General features: G+C 36.2%; 1 protein-coding gene across 1 annotated transcript in view; it reads left to right on the plus strand.

Moving 5' to 3' along the window:
* LOC136024850 (probable ATP-dependent RNA helicase DDX56) overlaps window positions 1-15,359 on the plus strand; it is a 77,423-nt gene extending 62,064 nt beyond the window's left edge. The window contains exon 12 of the mRNA XM_065700351.1: window positions 15,032-15,359. Coding sequence (XP_065556423.1) covers window positions 15,032-15,324 — 293 coding nt within the window. The 3' untranslated portion in view covers window positions 15,325-15,359. The remainder of the gene's footprint in view (window positions 1-15,031) is intronic.
* Window positions 15,360-15,763: the final 404 nt, after the last annotated feature.

Raw genomic sequence — 15,763 nt, forward strand, 5'->3', positions numbered from 1 at the left:
GGACTTTGCCCATTGTTTACGTATAGTATTGGTTATTAGGAAGTTGTGTTTTCAGCGGGAATTTTTTCAAGTGGGGGGTCGGTTCACGAATTACGTGGGAGGATGTTTCCATGGAGGGATATTTCACAGGGGAAGAGACTTTTCCATGAAGGGGGCGAGGGTTTTCCCAGCATTATTAAAAAAACGATCAGAAAGTAAATAAAAAGAAAAATAAAAAATTCTCAACTGAAAGTAAGGAGCAACATTAAAACTTAAAACGAATAAAAATTATTATGTATATAGGGGGGGGGGGTTTGTCCCCTCGTCAATACCTCGCTCTTTACGCTAAAGTATTTTTAGTACTTTCAAAAGAGCTATTTATTCTAATTAAACGGCCTTTGTGGTTCAGGGGTTATTATTAAAAATTGGAACAAAATTCGAACTTTAGCAAATTTGAACTTTGGTGATTTTCCATGGGATAATTTTCCAGGCGGAAATTATCCATGGAAGAACTTCTGACAGGATCAACTTCTCACGGAGGGGGTGGGCGAATTCTCTTGAAAAATTGGCACAGAAGGAGATTTCCATTTTTTTTATAAAAACGATTTGAAATTAATGTCTTTTTCAAAGGAAAGTATGTTAAGGAGAATTTTTCAGACGGATTTGTCCACAAGGAATTTTTACGGTGGGAATTTTCAGCGAGAATAGAAATTTTTGGGGGAATTTTTCGGCGAGATGGGTATCTTGTATTGAAAAATACTTCAACTGAGAATTTTTGTTTGGGGTGGGGTTTCATGGAGGGGGCCAAGTTTCCCGGCATTATTTGTAAAACAATTCGAAATTAAAGAAAAAATAATCAGCTGAAAGTAGGGATCAAATATAAACCATTAAACGTACAGAAATCATTCTGTTCATTTGGGGGGATGACCCCCTCTTCAGTACCTCGTCTATTACTTAAATGTTTGACTTGTTGTCCCAAAAATCTTTGGAACAACTCCTGAAACGCAAGCGCTGCTTAATTAGAAAAAGAAGCTTTTTCAACAGTACTAAAACCTTTTCTTATTTTAACTCATTACTTTCAGTAGAACAGAGTTGTTTTTTCATATTTAATAATGTTTAAAAGATAAAAAGTTTACGTTGGTACTGCTATTATGAAGATCTGGTTGTTTGGTTAACGTGAAGCTTTATAATAAAAATACAGGGATAATGGTGTTAAATACTATTGATAGTCTTCCTAGGGAATCCAGGCCCTTCACATAACTAGGGCGAAGGCCCCAAGATAGGGGACAAAATTTCTAAAGTTATCCATTTAATAAGAAATCCCAAGAAAGGGGGAGCCCAGCCAGAGAAAGATGGCCAAATTAGATCGAAGCCTTATAAACTAATCTAGGTTTTGCTCATTTAAGTAAGGAAAAACAACCCCTTCTGCTGTAGCAGAGCTACCAAAAAAATAGCTAACTACGGAACCCTTCCGTAGTTAGCTATTATCCCCGGAAAATTATCCCCGTAGTTAGCTATTAACGCCCCTAGGCGTTTATCCCCGGAAAATATCCCACCAGATTTCGAAATTTGAGAATTTTATTTGTATTTTTTTTATAGTTCCGTTGAAAAGTTCTAAGGAAAGTGAAAAAGATGAATTTTCACACCAAAAGTATCTTGAAAACTTAAAAAAAAACTGCAAATCCATTTTTGTTGAAAAGACTTTCATATGAACTTCTGCAATTGCGGGCAATAACGGGCACCAAATTAAAAAAAAATTGAAGAAGAAAAAATGTAGGCGAACAATAATAAAAATTGAGCTAGAAGATATTTGGCACCAAAAAGTTTAAGAAGATTTAGCTATCCTTAGCAAGGACTATTGGTTTTGGGAACCAATAAATTCTTATTGTTAAGTTTTTACGGACGAACATGTTGTCAAATTCTACGAGTTTGTTTTTCTTATCTTTTATTAAAACTTAAAACGAACAGAAATTACTTCGTATATGAAAGGGGATGCTTCCTCATCAACGCCCCGCTCTTTACGCTAAAGTTTGACTCTTTCTCTTAACTCTACTTTTTAAAACAGTAAAACACTTTAGCGTAAAGAGCGGGGCGTTGATGAGGAAGCATCCCCTTTCATATACGAAGTAATTTCTGTTCGTTTTAAGTTTTAATGTCGCTCCTTACTTTCCGTTAAAAAAACTTGTTTTTTTTTATTTAATTTCTGAACGTTTTTGAATCATTGCATGTTTTGATTTTGGCTCTCCGCAGATGAATAATTAAAACGAAATTTGCATATTTTTTTTTTGCTTAATGGCTTTCTCATAGTTTTGATCGAAAGATTTTGAGAAAAAAGGAGCGGGGGAGGAGGCCTAGTTGCCCTCCGATTTTTTGGTCAAACAGTTCGTGGTAACGAACTGTAGTAAGGAGCGACCCGGCTCAATAGTAACCAAAACTCTAAAAAATGGAATTTTGATACCAATAGCTACATCAAAAGAATCGCATTTTAATGCTGGTTTTAAATATATAAGTTTCATCAAGTTTAGTCTTACCCATCAAAAGTTACGAGCCTGAGAAAATTTGCGTTATTTTAGAAAATAGGGGGAAACGCCCCCTAAAAGTCATAGAATCTTAACGAAAATCACACCATCAGATTCAGCGTATCAGAGAACCCTACTGTAGAAGTTTCGAGCTCCTATCTACAAAAAAGTGGAATTTTGCATTTTTTGCCGGAAGGCAGATCACGGATGCGTGTTTATTTGTTTATTTGTTTTTTTGTTTTTTTTTGTTTTTTTCCCCAGGGGTGATCGTATCGACCCAGTTGTCCCAGAATGTTGCAAGAGGGCTCATTCTAACGGAAATGAAAAGTTCTAGTGCCCTTTTTAAGTGACCAAAAAAATTGGAGGGCACCTAGGCCCCCTCCCACGCTAATTATTTTCCCAAAGTCAACGGATCAAAATTCTGAGATAGCCATTTTATTCAGCGTAGTCGAAAAACCTTATAACTATGTCTTTGGGGACGACTTACTCCCCCACAGTCCCCGTGGGAGGGGCCACAAGTTACAAACTTTGACCTGTGCTTACATATAGTAATGGTTATTGGGAAGTATACAGGCGTTTTCAGGAGGATTTTTTTGGTTTGGGGGAGGGGTTGAGAAGTGGGGGATATGCTGGGGGAACTTTCCTTCGCGAATTTGTAATGGGAGAAGAAAATTTCCATGAAGGGAGAGCAGGATTTACTAGCATTATTTAAAAAAAAACAATTAAAAAATAAAAGTGAAGAAGCTTTTTCAGCTGGAAGTAAGGAACAGCAATAAAACTTAAAAGGAACATGGAACATGGGAGCCCCATATGAGGGGCTCACCTCCTTCTAATACCTCGCTCTTTACGCTAAAGTATTTTCGGTAATTTCAACTACTTATTCTGCGGCTTTTGTGATTCAGGGGGTCATTCTTAGTGAATTGGGATAAAATTTAAGCTTTAGTGTAAAGAGCGAGGTACTGACGATGGGGCGAATCCCCTCATATATGTAATAAAAACATGAGAATACAAAAGTTCTTTACGTAAGCTAATTTATAAGTTACGTAAATCTTTTACCAATAAAAAGATTCGTAAAAAATTAAAAGTTCTAGTTGCCTTTTTAATTAACCAAAAAATCGGGGGGCAACTAGGCTTCGTCCCCCGCTCTTTTTTTTCTCAAAATCATTCGATCAAAATTATGAGAAAGCCATTGAGCCAAAAAAAAAAAATATGCAAATTTCGTTTTGATTATTCCTCTGCGGAGAGCCAAAATCAAAACATGCATTGATTCAAAAACGTTCAGAAATTAAATAAAAAAAACAAGTTTTTTCAACTGAAAGTAAGGAGTGACATCAAAACTTAAAACGCACAGAAATTACTTCGTATATGAAAGAGGCTGCTTCCTCATCAACGCCCCGCTCTTTACGCTAAAGTTTGACTCTTTCTCTCAATTCTTCTTTCTAAAACAGTAGAAAGAGTCAAACTTTAGCGTAAAGAGCGGGGCGTTGATGAGGAAGCAGCCTCTTTCATATACGAAGTAATTTCTGTGCGTTTTAAGTTTTGATGTCACTCCTTACTTTCAGTTGAAAAAACTTGTTTTTTTATTTAATCACTTAAAAAGGCAACTAGAACTTTTAATTTTTTTATGGATGTTTTTATTAGTAAAAGATATACGTAACTTCCAAATTAGTTTACGTAACGAACTTCTGTATTCTCATGTTTTTATTACGTATATGAAGGGGTTCACCCCCTTGTTAGTACCTCGCTCTTTACACTAAAGCTTAAATTTTGTCCCAATTTCTTAAGAATGACCCCTGAATCGCAAAAGCCGTAGAATAAATAGTTGAAATTACTAAAGTACTTTAGCGTAAAGAACGAGGTATTAGGAGGAGGTGAAGCCATCATATGCGTAATAATTTCTATTCGTTTTAAGTTTTAATGCTTCTCCTTACTTTCAGTTGAAAAAACTTTTTCATATTTATTTTTTCATTGTTTTTTTAAATAATGGTAGAAAATTCTGCACTCCCTTTATGAAAATTTCCTTCCCCCATGACAAATTCCTCCAAGGAAATTTCCCCCAACATATTCCCCTCTTCTCAACCCTCCCTCCCCCCCACAACCTAAAAATCCCTCTGAAAACGTCTGTACACTTCCAAATAACCATTACTATATGTAAGCACTGGTCAAAGTTTGTAACTTGTGACCCCTCCCATGGGGACTGTGGGGGAGTAAGTCGCCCCCAAAGACATAGTTATACGGTTTTTTGACTACGCCGAATAAAATGGCCATCTCAGAATTTTGATCCGGTGACTTTGGGAAAATAATTAGCGTGGGAGGGGGCCTAGATGCCCTCCAGTTTTTGGTCACTTAAAAAGGGCACTAGAACTTTTCATTTCCGTTTGAATGAGCCCTCTCGCAAGATTCTAGGACCACTGGGTCGATACGATCACCCCTGGGAAAAAAAGTATAAAATTCCACATATTTGTAGATAGGAGCTTGAAACTTCTACAGTAAGGTTCTCTGATACGCTGAATCTGATGGTGTGGTTTTCGTTAAGATTCTATGACTTTTAGGGGTTGTTTCCTCCTATTTTCTAAAATAAGGCAAATTTTCTCAGGCTCGTAACTTTTGATGGGTAAGACTAAACTTGATTAAACTTCTATATTTAAAATCAGCATTAAAATGCGAATTTTTTGATGTAGCTATTGATATTAAAATTCTATTTTTTAGAGTGTTGGTTACTATTGAGCCGGGTCGCTTCTTACTACTGTTCGTTACCACGAAGTGTTTGAATATATAGCCCAAATTATATATTTCCCATCGATTCTGTCTCTTGTCTTTGTCTTGTCTCGCGCTAAGCTGAAAGAAACTAACGAAGAATCCTTCGTTTCTAACGAAGAATTCTAACGAAGTCGACCTCAAACTGTCCAAATACTTTAGCCCCCCACCCATTGTGTGCAAATATATAGCCCAAATTATATAATTCTTATCTATTCTGTCTCTTGTCTTTGTCTTGTCTCGCGCTAAGCTGAAAGAAACTAACGAAGAATCCAGTTTGTTGTCGAGTTTTACACAGCGTAAACTTGATTGACTGGCATATAATACACAAGTACCTTAATTCCTTCTCCCTACAAAAAACAAACAAACAAAAGTCAAATAAAATTCTCAAATTTGGAAAGCTTTATTTTCCACGGGGGGGGGGGGGGTAAATTTGGGAGGGTATTTTCCTTGGGGGTATTTTCCGGTGAGGTATTTTCCGCCGGGGGGGGGGGGGGTAAACGCATAGAACCTTACGACTTGATGGGTACCAGAATTTAATTAAAATGACAAATGTTTTGAATAAAATTAACTTCATTCAAAAATAAGCTGTTTTTCCACTCTTTTTTTATACCAAAAAGTTTTTTTTCTGGGTGGAAATGACATTATTTCCAGTCAAATAGAAATTCGTTCTTCTTTGTGGGCAATCGTCACCTGGGTAATCATTAGCTCCTTTGTGGGCAATCATCACCACAGAGTGAGGTACTTTTACTGAAAATTTAGACCAAATTTTTTTTCAGCGTTTTCTTTGAAAAATGGATGTCTTACCCAGGGCTCCCACATATGCAATTCTTTAATGGCGAAATGTTGTATTAAAAAACGGATACGGGAAATCGCATATTAACGCGATAATTATTATAAAGGGTCACACTAGACAATTGATTTGCGTCCGATTTGTGTAAAAGAAAAACAGCAAGTTAATTCAGCTTTTTAAAGTGTCAATGCCAAGGCCTATATCTTGTCATGTTAGGGGTAAGGGACTGGGATGCATCAATAACGTTAGTAATGATGACATTAAATGTAGCTGTAACTGAGGAATCAAGTGGCGTGTTCCATTTTTATGGCACTTGGTATTAACCAAGTGACATATAGCAGTCGCCAATTCTGTCGGTCTGTCTGTCTGTCTGTCGGTCTGTCGGTCTGTCTGTCGGTCCCGGTTTTGCTACTTTAGGCACTTCCAGGTAAGCTAGGACGATGAAATTTGGCAAGCGTATCAGGGACCGGACCAGATTAAATTAGAAATAGTCGTTTTCCCGATTTGACCATCTGGGGGGGGGAGAAGGGGCCGGTTAATTCGGAAAAATAGAAAAAATGAAGTATTTTTAACTTATGAGCAGGTGATTGGATCTTAATGAAATTTGATGTTTGGAATGATATTGTGTCTCAGAGCTCTTATTTTAAATCCCGACTGGGTCTGATGACATTGGGGGGAGTTGGAGGGGGGAAACCTAAAATCTTGGAAAACACTTAGAGTAGAGGGATCGGGATGAAACTTGATGGGAAAAATAAGCGCAAGTCCCAGATACATGATTGACATAATCGGAACTTATTTGCTCTCTTTGGGGTAGTTGGGAGGGGGGGGGAGTAAGTCTTAAAAATTAGAAAAATGAGGTATTTTCAACTTACGAACGGGTGATCGGATCTCAATGAAATTTGATGTTTAGAAGGATATCGTGTCTTAGAGCTCTTATTTTAAATCCCGACCGGATCTGGTGATGGGGGCGGGGAGTTGGGAGGGGGAAACCTAAAACTTGGAAAACACTTAGAGTGGAGGGATCGGGATGAAACATGGTGGGAAAAATAAACATAAGTCCTAGATAGATGATTGACATAAACGGAACGGATCCGCTCTCTTTTGGGTAGTTGGGGGGGGGGGGTTAATTCTGAAAAATTAGAAAAAATGAGGTATTTTTAACTTACGAATGGGTGATTGGATCTCCATGAAATTTGATTTTTAGAAGGATATCGTGGCTCAAAGCTCTTATTTTAAATCCTGACCGGATCTGGTGACATTGGGGGAAGTTTGGGGTGGGGAGACCTAAAATGATGGGAAACCCTTAGATTGGAAGGATTGGGATGAAACTTGGTTGGAAAAATAAGCAAAAGTCTTGCATACGTAATTTACATAATTGGAATGGATCCGCTCAATTGCGGGGGGGGGGGGGTAATTCTGAAAAATAAGAAAAATAACGTATTTTTAACTTACGAAGGAGTGATCGGATCTTCATGAAACTTCATATTTAGAAGGACCTCGTAACTCTGATATCTTATTTTAAATCTCAACCGGATCAAACGTAATTGGGGGGGGGGGGGGGCAGTTGGGGGGACCGGAAATCTTAGAAAATACTTAAAGCGGTGAGATCAGGATGAAACTGGATGGGAAGAATAGAAACCTGTCTAAGATACGTGACTGACATAACTGGACCGGATCTGCTCTCTTTGGTGGAATTGGGAGGGGGGAGGTAATTTTGAAAATTGAGGTATTTGTAACTTACGAAAGGGGGACCAGATCTTAATGAAATTTGATATTTAGAAGGATCTTGTGCTATAAAGTTTAACTTTAGGTTCTGACCTTCTCACAAGTGCCAAATGAGCTCTTGGCTCTTGGCTCTTCCGACCTCGTCCAAATGAGCTCTTGGCTCTTCCGACCTCGTACCATATGAGCTCTCGGCTCTTCCGACCTCGTCACAAGTGCCATATGAGCTCTTAGCTCTTGTTGTTTCTTATTGGCTTCTGTTCCAACTTAGAAACAAATTGACTAAAATAACACTGCTAGAGCAACCCTGTCCCATGATAGTCTAGATATTTAGCTGCTATACCCAATGATTGCCTTTTTGTGCAGGCCCCATTCTATACCGCACAAAACGAAACAAACTGGCTTATTTCTTTTCGAGTAAGGCCTAGCCATATAAATTGTCCTAATAATCGTCCACTCCAACTTTTTCTGAGACTTTATTCCATTACTTTTATTACAAGCAACCTATTCTTGCGGTATTTATCAGCTTTATAGTATAGTTTTCTATAATTTCTAACTTGCAAAATCAATTTTTCAATATACAATTTGATCTTGCTATTGGTTTGATGCGATTTATTCATCAAAATTATGGGATAAGTTCATATTCGTAAACTTGAACGATGTTTTTGATAATGGGATAGATTTTAACCAAAATTTGCACTCAGCGCGATATTTGCATATCTTATCGATTAATCGTGTTTGTATGCGAGTAATCTTATATGTTGGAACCCAGGATTACCTAATAAGAGTTCTTGGGTTAATGCGTGAAGCATTGACTCAAATGCTAGAAAAAAAAACAAGTACTTTTTAATGGCTAATTTCTTTTTTAATAGTTTATATATTAACATATAATTTGCTATCATCGATTTCCATGATTACTTTTCTTTTCTGAAAATATAACGCAGCAAATGTTATATAAATTACATTTGATCTAATTTTTGAAGCTGATTCACTTCGATAAATATTTGATTCATGCTTTGAAACATCCCAACAAAATAAAGGATATACTGTTTTAAAATCATTGTAACTTACAATTGCTCCACTATCAACATTTTTATGTTCATATCCTAACTGCAAAAATCATTGATAAGCGTTAGATTAATCTTCATTAGCATTACCGAAATCACAATTCAACTTCTTGTGGATATTTATACCCATTTACTCTCATTTCAATTATATTAGTGTTCATATGGTCAAATATCATATTGTTTTGTGTATAATTGTTATCTTTTTCTGATTTCTGTAACACAACAACAATTTTAGTTGTATTATTGCGTTCACTGACTGCCCTCCATTTTAAGTCTTAATCTGTTATATTATCACTTTTATAGATATTACACACTTCCCATCTTAATTCAAATGAGCTTTTTGCACCATTAATTGTAACTATACCAAAACTTCTGAAATCTTCTGTGGTCACTGAACTCATCAAATATTCGGATTTGGTGTGTAAGCCTGATATGAGTCTTAAGGAAAATATTTTGAAGCTGAAATTTATTTTTGATGAATCTAGATAGTACTTTTCCCTTTACAAATAATTCCCAATCAATGATATATTCGTTCGATATCCTTTTTTTCGTTTTATGTCTGTTTAACTTGGCTCTGATTCTTGTATTCTAAACTTGTAGGGTTTAGAGTTTGTTTTTCTTTTATTTAATAAGCATAAAAGCCTAATTGGGATTTAAGGAAAATATTCTGAGGCTTTGATAGCTCTAGACGGCAATTTTTCCTTACTTGTTACTTCTGAACCTCATAACATATTTATTGCGGAGGATCTCGTCTCTTATTTTTTAGTGTCAACAGCAGTCATAGAAACATTAAACAGATCTATTTTGTTTGCAAATTACGGAGGTAAAGAAGGGGAAAAAAAGGCTAGGCAAAACCGTTCAGTATTTTATAGCATCCTTTTCGTAGGTTTTGTTTCTTTCTTATAAAACTTCTTATATGACTGAGTTAAGCTGGATGGAGAAAGTACTTTGATTTAGGAGGGCTGACATATTAATATCAAACAGTTCGTGGTAACGAACTGTAGTAAGGAGCGACCCGGTTCAATAGTAACCAAAACTCTAAAAAAGCTACATCAAAAGAATCGCATTTTAATGCTGATTTTAAATATACAAGTTTCATCATGTTTAGTCTTACCCATCAAAAGTTACGAGCCTGAGAAAATTTGCCTTATTTTAGAAAATAGGGGGAAACATCCCCTAAAATTCATAGAATCTTAACGAAAGTCACACCATCAGATTCAGCGTATTAGAGAACCCTATTGTAGAAATTTCAAGCTCCTATCTACAAAAATGTGGAATTTTGTATTTTTTGCCAGAAGGCAGATCACGGATGCGTGTTTATTTATTTGTTTGTTTTTTTTTTTTTTTTTTTTCCAGGGATGATCGTATCGACCCAGTGGTCCTAGAATCTTGCGAGAGGGCTTGTTCTAACGGAAATAAATAGTTCTAGTGCCCTTTTTAAGTGACCAAAAACATTGGAGGGCACCTAGGCCCCCTTCCACGCTAATTATTTTCCCAAAGTCCGGATCAAAATTCTGAGATAGCCATTTTATTTAGCGTAGTCGAAAAACCTTATAACTATGTCTTTGGGGACGACTTACTCCCCCACAGTCCCCGTGGGAGGGGCTACAAGTTACAAACTTTGACCAGTGCTTACATATAGTAATAGTTATTGGGAGATGTACAGACGTTTTCAGGGGGATTTTTTGGTTGGGGGGAGGGGTTGACAAGAGGGGGATATATTAGGGGAACTTTCCATCGAGGAATTTGTCATGGGGGAAGAAAATCAAACAGTTCGTGGTAACGAACTGTTGTAAGGAGCGACCCGGCTCAATAGTAACCGAAACTCTAAAAATGGAATTTTGATACCAATAGTTACATCAAAAGAATCGCATTTTGATGCTGATTTTAAATATATAAGTTTCATCAAGATTAGTCTTACCCATCAAAAGTTACGAGCCTGAGAAAATTTGCCTCATTTTTGAAAATACGGGGAAAACCCCCTCAAAGCTATACGATCTTAACGAAAATCACACCATCAGATTCAGCGTATCAGAGAACCTTATTGTAGAAGTTTCAAGCCCCTATCTACAAAAAAGTGGAATTTCGCATTTTTTGCCAGAAGACAAATGACGGATGCGTGTTTATTTGTTTGTTTGTTTTTTTTTTTGTTTTTTTTTTCAGGGGTGATCGTATCGACTCAGTGGTCCTAGAATGTCGCAGAAGGGCTCATTCTAACAGAAATTAAAAGTTCTAGTGCCCTTTTTAAGTGACCAAAAAATTAGAGGGCACCTAGGCCCCCTCCCACGCTCATTTTCCCCCCGAAGTCACCGGATCAAAATTCTGAGATAGTCATTTTATTCACCATAGTCGAAAAACCTAATAACTATGTCTTTGCGGACGACTTACTCCCCCGCAGTCCCCGTGGGAGGGGCTGTAAGTTACAAACTTTGGCCTGTGTTTACATCTAGTAATGGTTACTGGGAAGTGTAATGACGTTTTCATTGGAATTTTTGATTGGGGGAGTTGAGGGGGGTTACGTGGGATGATCTTTCTATGGAGGAAGTTCTCATGGGGGAAGAGACTTTCAATGGAGGGGGCGCACGATTTTCTCGCATTATTTAAGAAAACAATGAAAAAATAAATATGAAAAGTTTTTTCTACTGAAAGCGAGGAGCAGCATTAAAACTGAAAAGCAACAGAAAATTATGACGCATATGAGGGGTTTACCTCTTCGTAATACCTCGCTCTTTACGCTAAAGTATTTTTATTAATTTCAACTATTTATTCTACGGCCTTTGTGATTCAGGGGTCATTCTGAAGGAATTGGGACAAAATTTAAGCTTTAGTGTACAGAGCGAGGTATCGAAGAGGGGTGAGCCCCCTCATATACGCAATAAAAACATACGCATATAGAAGTTCGCTACGTAAGTTAACTCGTAAGTTACGTATATTTTTACTTATGAAAACGTTCGTAAAAAATTAAAAGTTATAGTTGCCTTTTTAAGTAGTCAAAAAAATTGGAGGGAAACTAGGCTTCCTCCCTCGCTCCTTTTTTCTCAAAATCTTCCGGTTAAAACTATGAAAAAGCCATTTAGCCAAAAAAAATAATAATATGCAAATTTCGTTTTAATTATTTATGTGCGGAGAGCCAAGATCAAAACATGCATTAATTCAAAAACGTCCTGAAATTAAACAAAAAAAACAAGTTTTTTAAATAAAAGTAAGGAGCGACATTAAAACTTAAAACGAACAGAAATTATTCCGTATATGAAAGGGGCTTTTCCTCCTCAACGCCCCGCTCTTTACGCTAAAGTTTTTTACTGTTTTAAAATGTAGAGTTAAGAGAAAGAGTCAAATTTTAGTGTAAATAGCGGGGCGCTGAGGAGGAAAAGCCCCTTTCATATACGGAGTAATTTCTGTTCGTTATAAGTTTTAATGTCGCTCCTTACTTTCATTAAAAAAAACTTGTTTTTTGTTTGTTTAATTTTTCCATGAAGGGAGCGTAGAATTTTCTAGCATTATTTAAAAAAAAATAAATATGAAAAGTTATTTCTACTGGAAGTAAGGAGCAGCATTAAAACTTAAAACGAACAGAAATTATTACGCATATGAGGGGCTCACCTCCTCCTAATACCTCGCTCTTTACGCTAAAGTATTTTTCGTTATTTTAATTATTTATTCTACGGCTTTTGTGATTCAGGGGTCATTCTTAATGAATTGGGACAAAATTTAATCTTTAGTGTAAAGAGCGAGGTACTGACGAGGGGGTGAACCCCTCATATATGTAATAAAAACATGAGATTACAAAAATTCGTTACGTAAGCTAATTTATAAGTTACATTTACCTTTTACTAATAAAAACATTCGTAAACAATTAAAAGTTCTAGTTGCCTTTTTATGTAATTAAATAAAAAAAAAACAAGTTTAGCGACATTAAAACTTAAAACGAACAGAAATTACTTCGTATATGAAAGGGGCTGCTTCCTCATCAATGCCCTGCTCTTTACGCTAAAGTTTGACTCTTTCAACTCTACTTTTTAAAACAGTAAAAAACTTCAGCGTAAAGAGCGGGGCGTTGATGAGGAAGCAGCCCCTTTCATATACGAAGTAATTTCTGTTCGTTTTAAGTTTTAATGTCGCTCCTTACTTCCAGTTAAAAAAACTTGTTTTTTTTTAATTTAATTTCTGAACGTTTTTGAATCAATGCATGTTTTGATTTTGGCTCTCCGCAGATGGAAATTAAAAGAAATTTGCATATTTATTTTTTTGGCTAAATGGCTTTCTCAGAGTTTTGATCGAATGATTTTGAGAAAAAAGAGCGGGGGAGGAGGCCTTGTTGCCCTCCAATTTCTTGGTTACTTAAAAAGGCAACTAGAAGTTTTAATTTTTTACGAATGTTTTATTAGTAAAACATATCCGTAACTTACAAATAGCTTACGTAACGAACTTTTGTATTCTCATGTTTTTTTTACGTATATGAGGGGGTTCACCCCCTCGTCAGTACCTCGCTCTTTACACTGAAGCTTAAATTTTTTTTTCCCAATTCCTTAAAAATGACCCCTGAATCACAAAAGCCGTAGAAAAAATAGTTGAAATTACTAAAAACACTTTAGCGTAAAGAGCGAGGTATTAGGAGGAGGTGAACCCCTCATATGCGTAGTAATTTCTGTTCGTTTCAAGTTTTAACGCTGCTCCTTACTTCCAGCTGAAAAAACTTTTTCATATTTATTTTTTTATTGTTTTTTTAAATAATGCTAGAAAATCCTGTGCTCCCTTCATTGAAATTTTCTTCCCCCATGACAAATTCCTCGATGGAAAGTCCCTCCAACATATCTCCCTCTTCCCAACCCCCCCAACCTAAAAATCCCCCTGAAAACGTCTGTACACTTTCAAATAACCATTACTATATATAAGCACTGGTCAAAGTTTGTAACTTGTAGCCCCTCCCACGGGGACTCTGGGGGATTAAGTCGCCCCCAAAGACATAGTTATATGGTTTTTCGACTACGGTGAATAAAATCGCTATCTCAGAGTTTTGATCCGGTGAATTTGGGAAAATAATTGGCGTGGGAGGGGGCCTAGGTACCCTCAAATTTTTTTTGTCACTTAAAAAGGGCACTAGAACTTTTCATTTCCGTTAGAATGAGCCCTCTTGCAGGATTCTAGGACCACTGGGTCAATACGATCACCCTTGGGAAAAAACAAACAAAATAATAAACAAATAAACACGCAAACAATATCTGTATTCTGGCAAAAGATGCAAAATTCCACATATTTATAGATAGGAGCTTGAAACTTCTACAATAAAGTTTTCTAATGCGCTGAATCTGATGGTGTGATTTTCGTTAAGATTGTATGACCTTTAGGGGGTGTTTCCCCCTATTTTCGAAAATGAGGCAAATTTTTTCAGGCTCGTAACTTTTGATGGGTAAAACTAATCTTGATGAAACTTATATATTTGAATTCAGCATTAAAATGCAATTCTTTTGATGTAACTACTGGTATCAAAATTCCATTTTTTAGAGTTTTGTTTACTATTGAGCCGGGTCGCTCCTTACTACAGTTCGTCACCACGATCTGTTTAACCAAAAAAATCGCAGGGTAATTAGGCTTCCTCCACTGTTCCTTCTTTTCTCAAAATTATTCGATCAAAACTATGAAAAAGCCATTTAGCAAAAAAAAAAAAAAAACAAAAAAACCTGCAAATTTCGTGTTAATTATTTCTCTGCGGAGAGCCAAAATCTTTACGCTAAAGTTTTTTACTGTTTTAAAAGCAGAGCTGAGAGAAAGAGTCAAACTTTAGCGTAAAGAGCGGGGAGTTGATGAGGAAGCAGCCCCTTTCATATACGAAGTAATTTCTGTTCGTTTTAAGTTTTAATGTCGCTCCTTACTTTCACCTAAAAAAAAACTTGTTTTTTTTTATTTAATAAATCATATAATCAAAGCAAAGTCAACTTTCTGGCGTTTATTTTAAGTACATTGTTATGTAACTTCGGATGAATTTTGAGGATAATACTGAAGTAAGGTTGGAGCTGGCCAACAAGCAGTATTTTGTCTTTTCAGCTCAGTCGTTAACCATATTAAACAAGTTAATTTGATCTGGAAATTGTAAGGGTAAAGAAGGGAGGAAAGGGGTTAGCTAAAACAGTCGAAAATTTTGACATTATCTTGGCTACGATTTTTTTTTTATGTTATTTAGTTTTTTTTTTTAGATTCTAGTCGACCAAATGGCAGTGAAGGTGAGAAAAAACTCCATAACAAAAAACGGGGTGCTAAACATCAGTCGAATTCGAGGCAACAGACTAGTAGTGAAGGTGAGAAAATGCGCTATAACAAGAATGGGGGTGCTGAAAACCAGTCAAATACAAGGCGACAGACTGGCAGTGAAGGTGAGAAAATGCGCTATAAGAAAAAAGGCAGTGCTGAGGAAAAGTACAAAAGAAGAAAACTTGATCCTTTAATTGGTCTTCAGTTTACTGGTTTTGTTAAAGCTGAACCTGAATAAAATCATACAACTTCTACCCAGATATCCAATAAAAATGTCTCTTATACTTTTATCTCGTAGTAGGTTTTGCCGTTTGTATTGTTTGGATTTTTTTCTTTTAGAAACGGAAGATTTTTTTCATATTTCTTTTGTGTTTTTTCCGTATTTTACTTTTATTTCTTATGAAGACGGCTCTCAGATATTTACTCGAGATATTCTACTTGTTAGAACAAACTAAAATACTGAGAAAATTTCTCGCAATTAGCTCTTTGACTTAATTGGCTTAACATTACTTTAAGAGAAAAGATTTTGACATGGAAAAACTTGAACTGATCAAAACTAGTGAAAACAAGGTAGAAAATACAAGTGTTTTTACTGAAATCTCTGCTAAGCCCTTCGTATTGTATTGCTCATATATTCCCCTTAAGCCTGTTAAGCAATTTTTCAGAAAGTGAATCCA

Source organism: Artemia franciscana, chromosome 3 (genome assembly GCF_032884065.1).
Source record: "Artemia franciscana chromosome 3, ASM3288406v1, whole genome shotgun sequence".
NCBI classification, from domain to species: Eukaryota; Metazoa; Arthropoda; class Branchiopoda; order Anostraca; family Artemiidae; genus Artemia; species Artemia franciscana.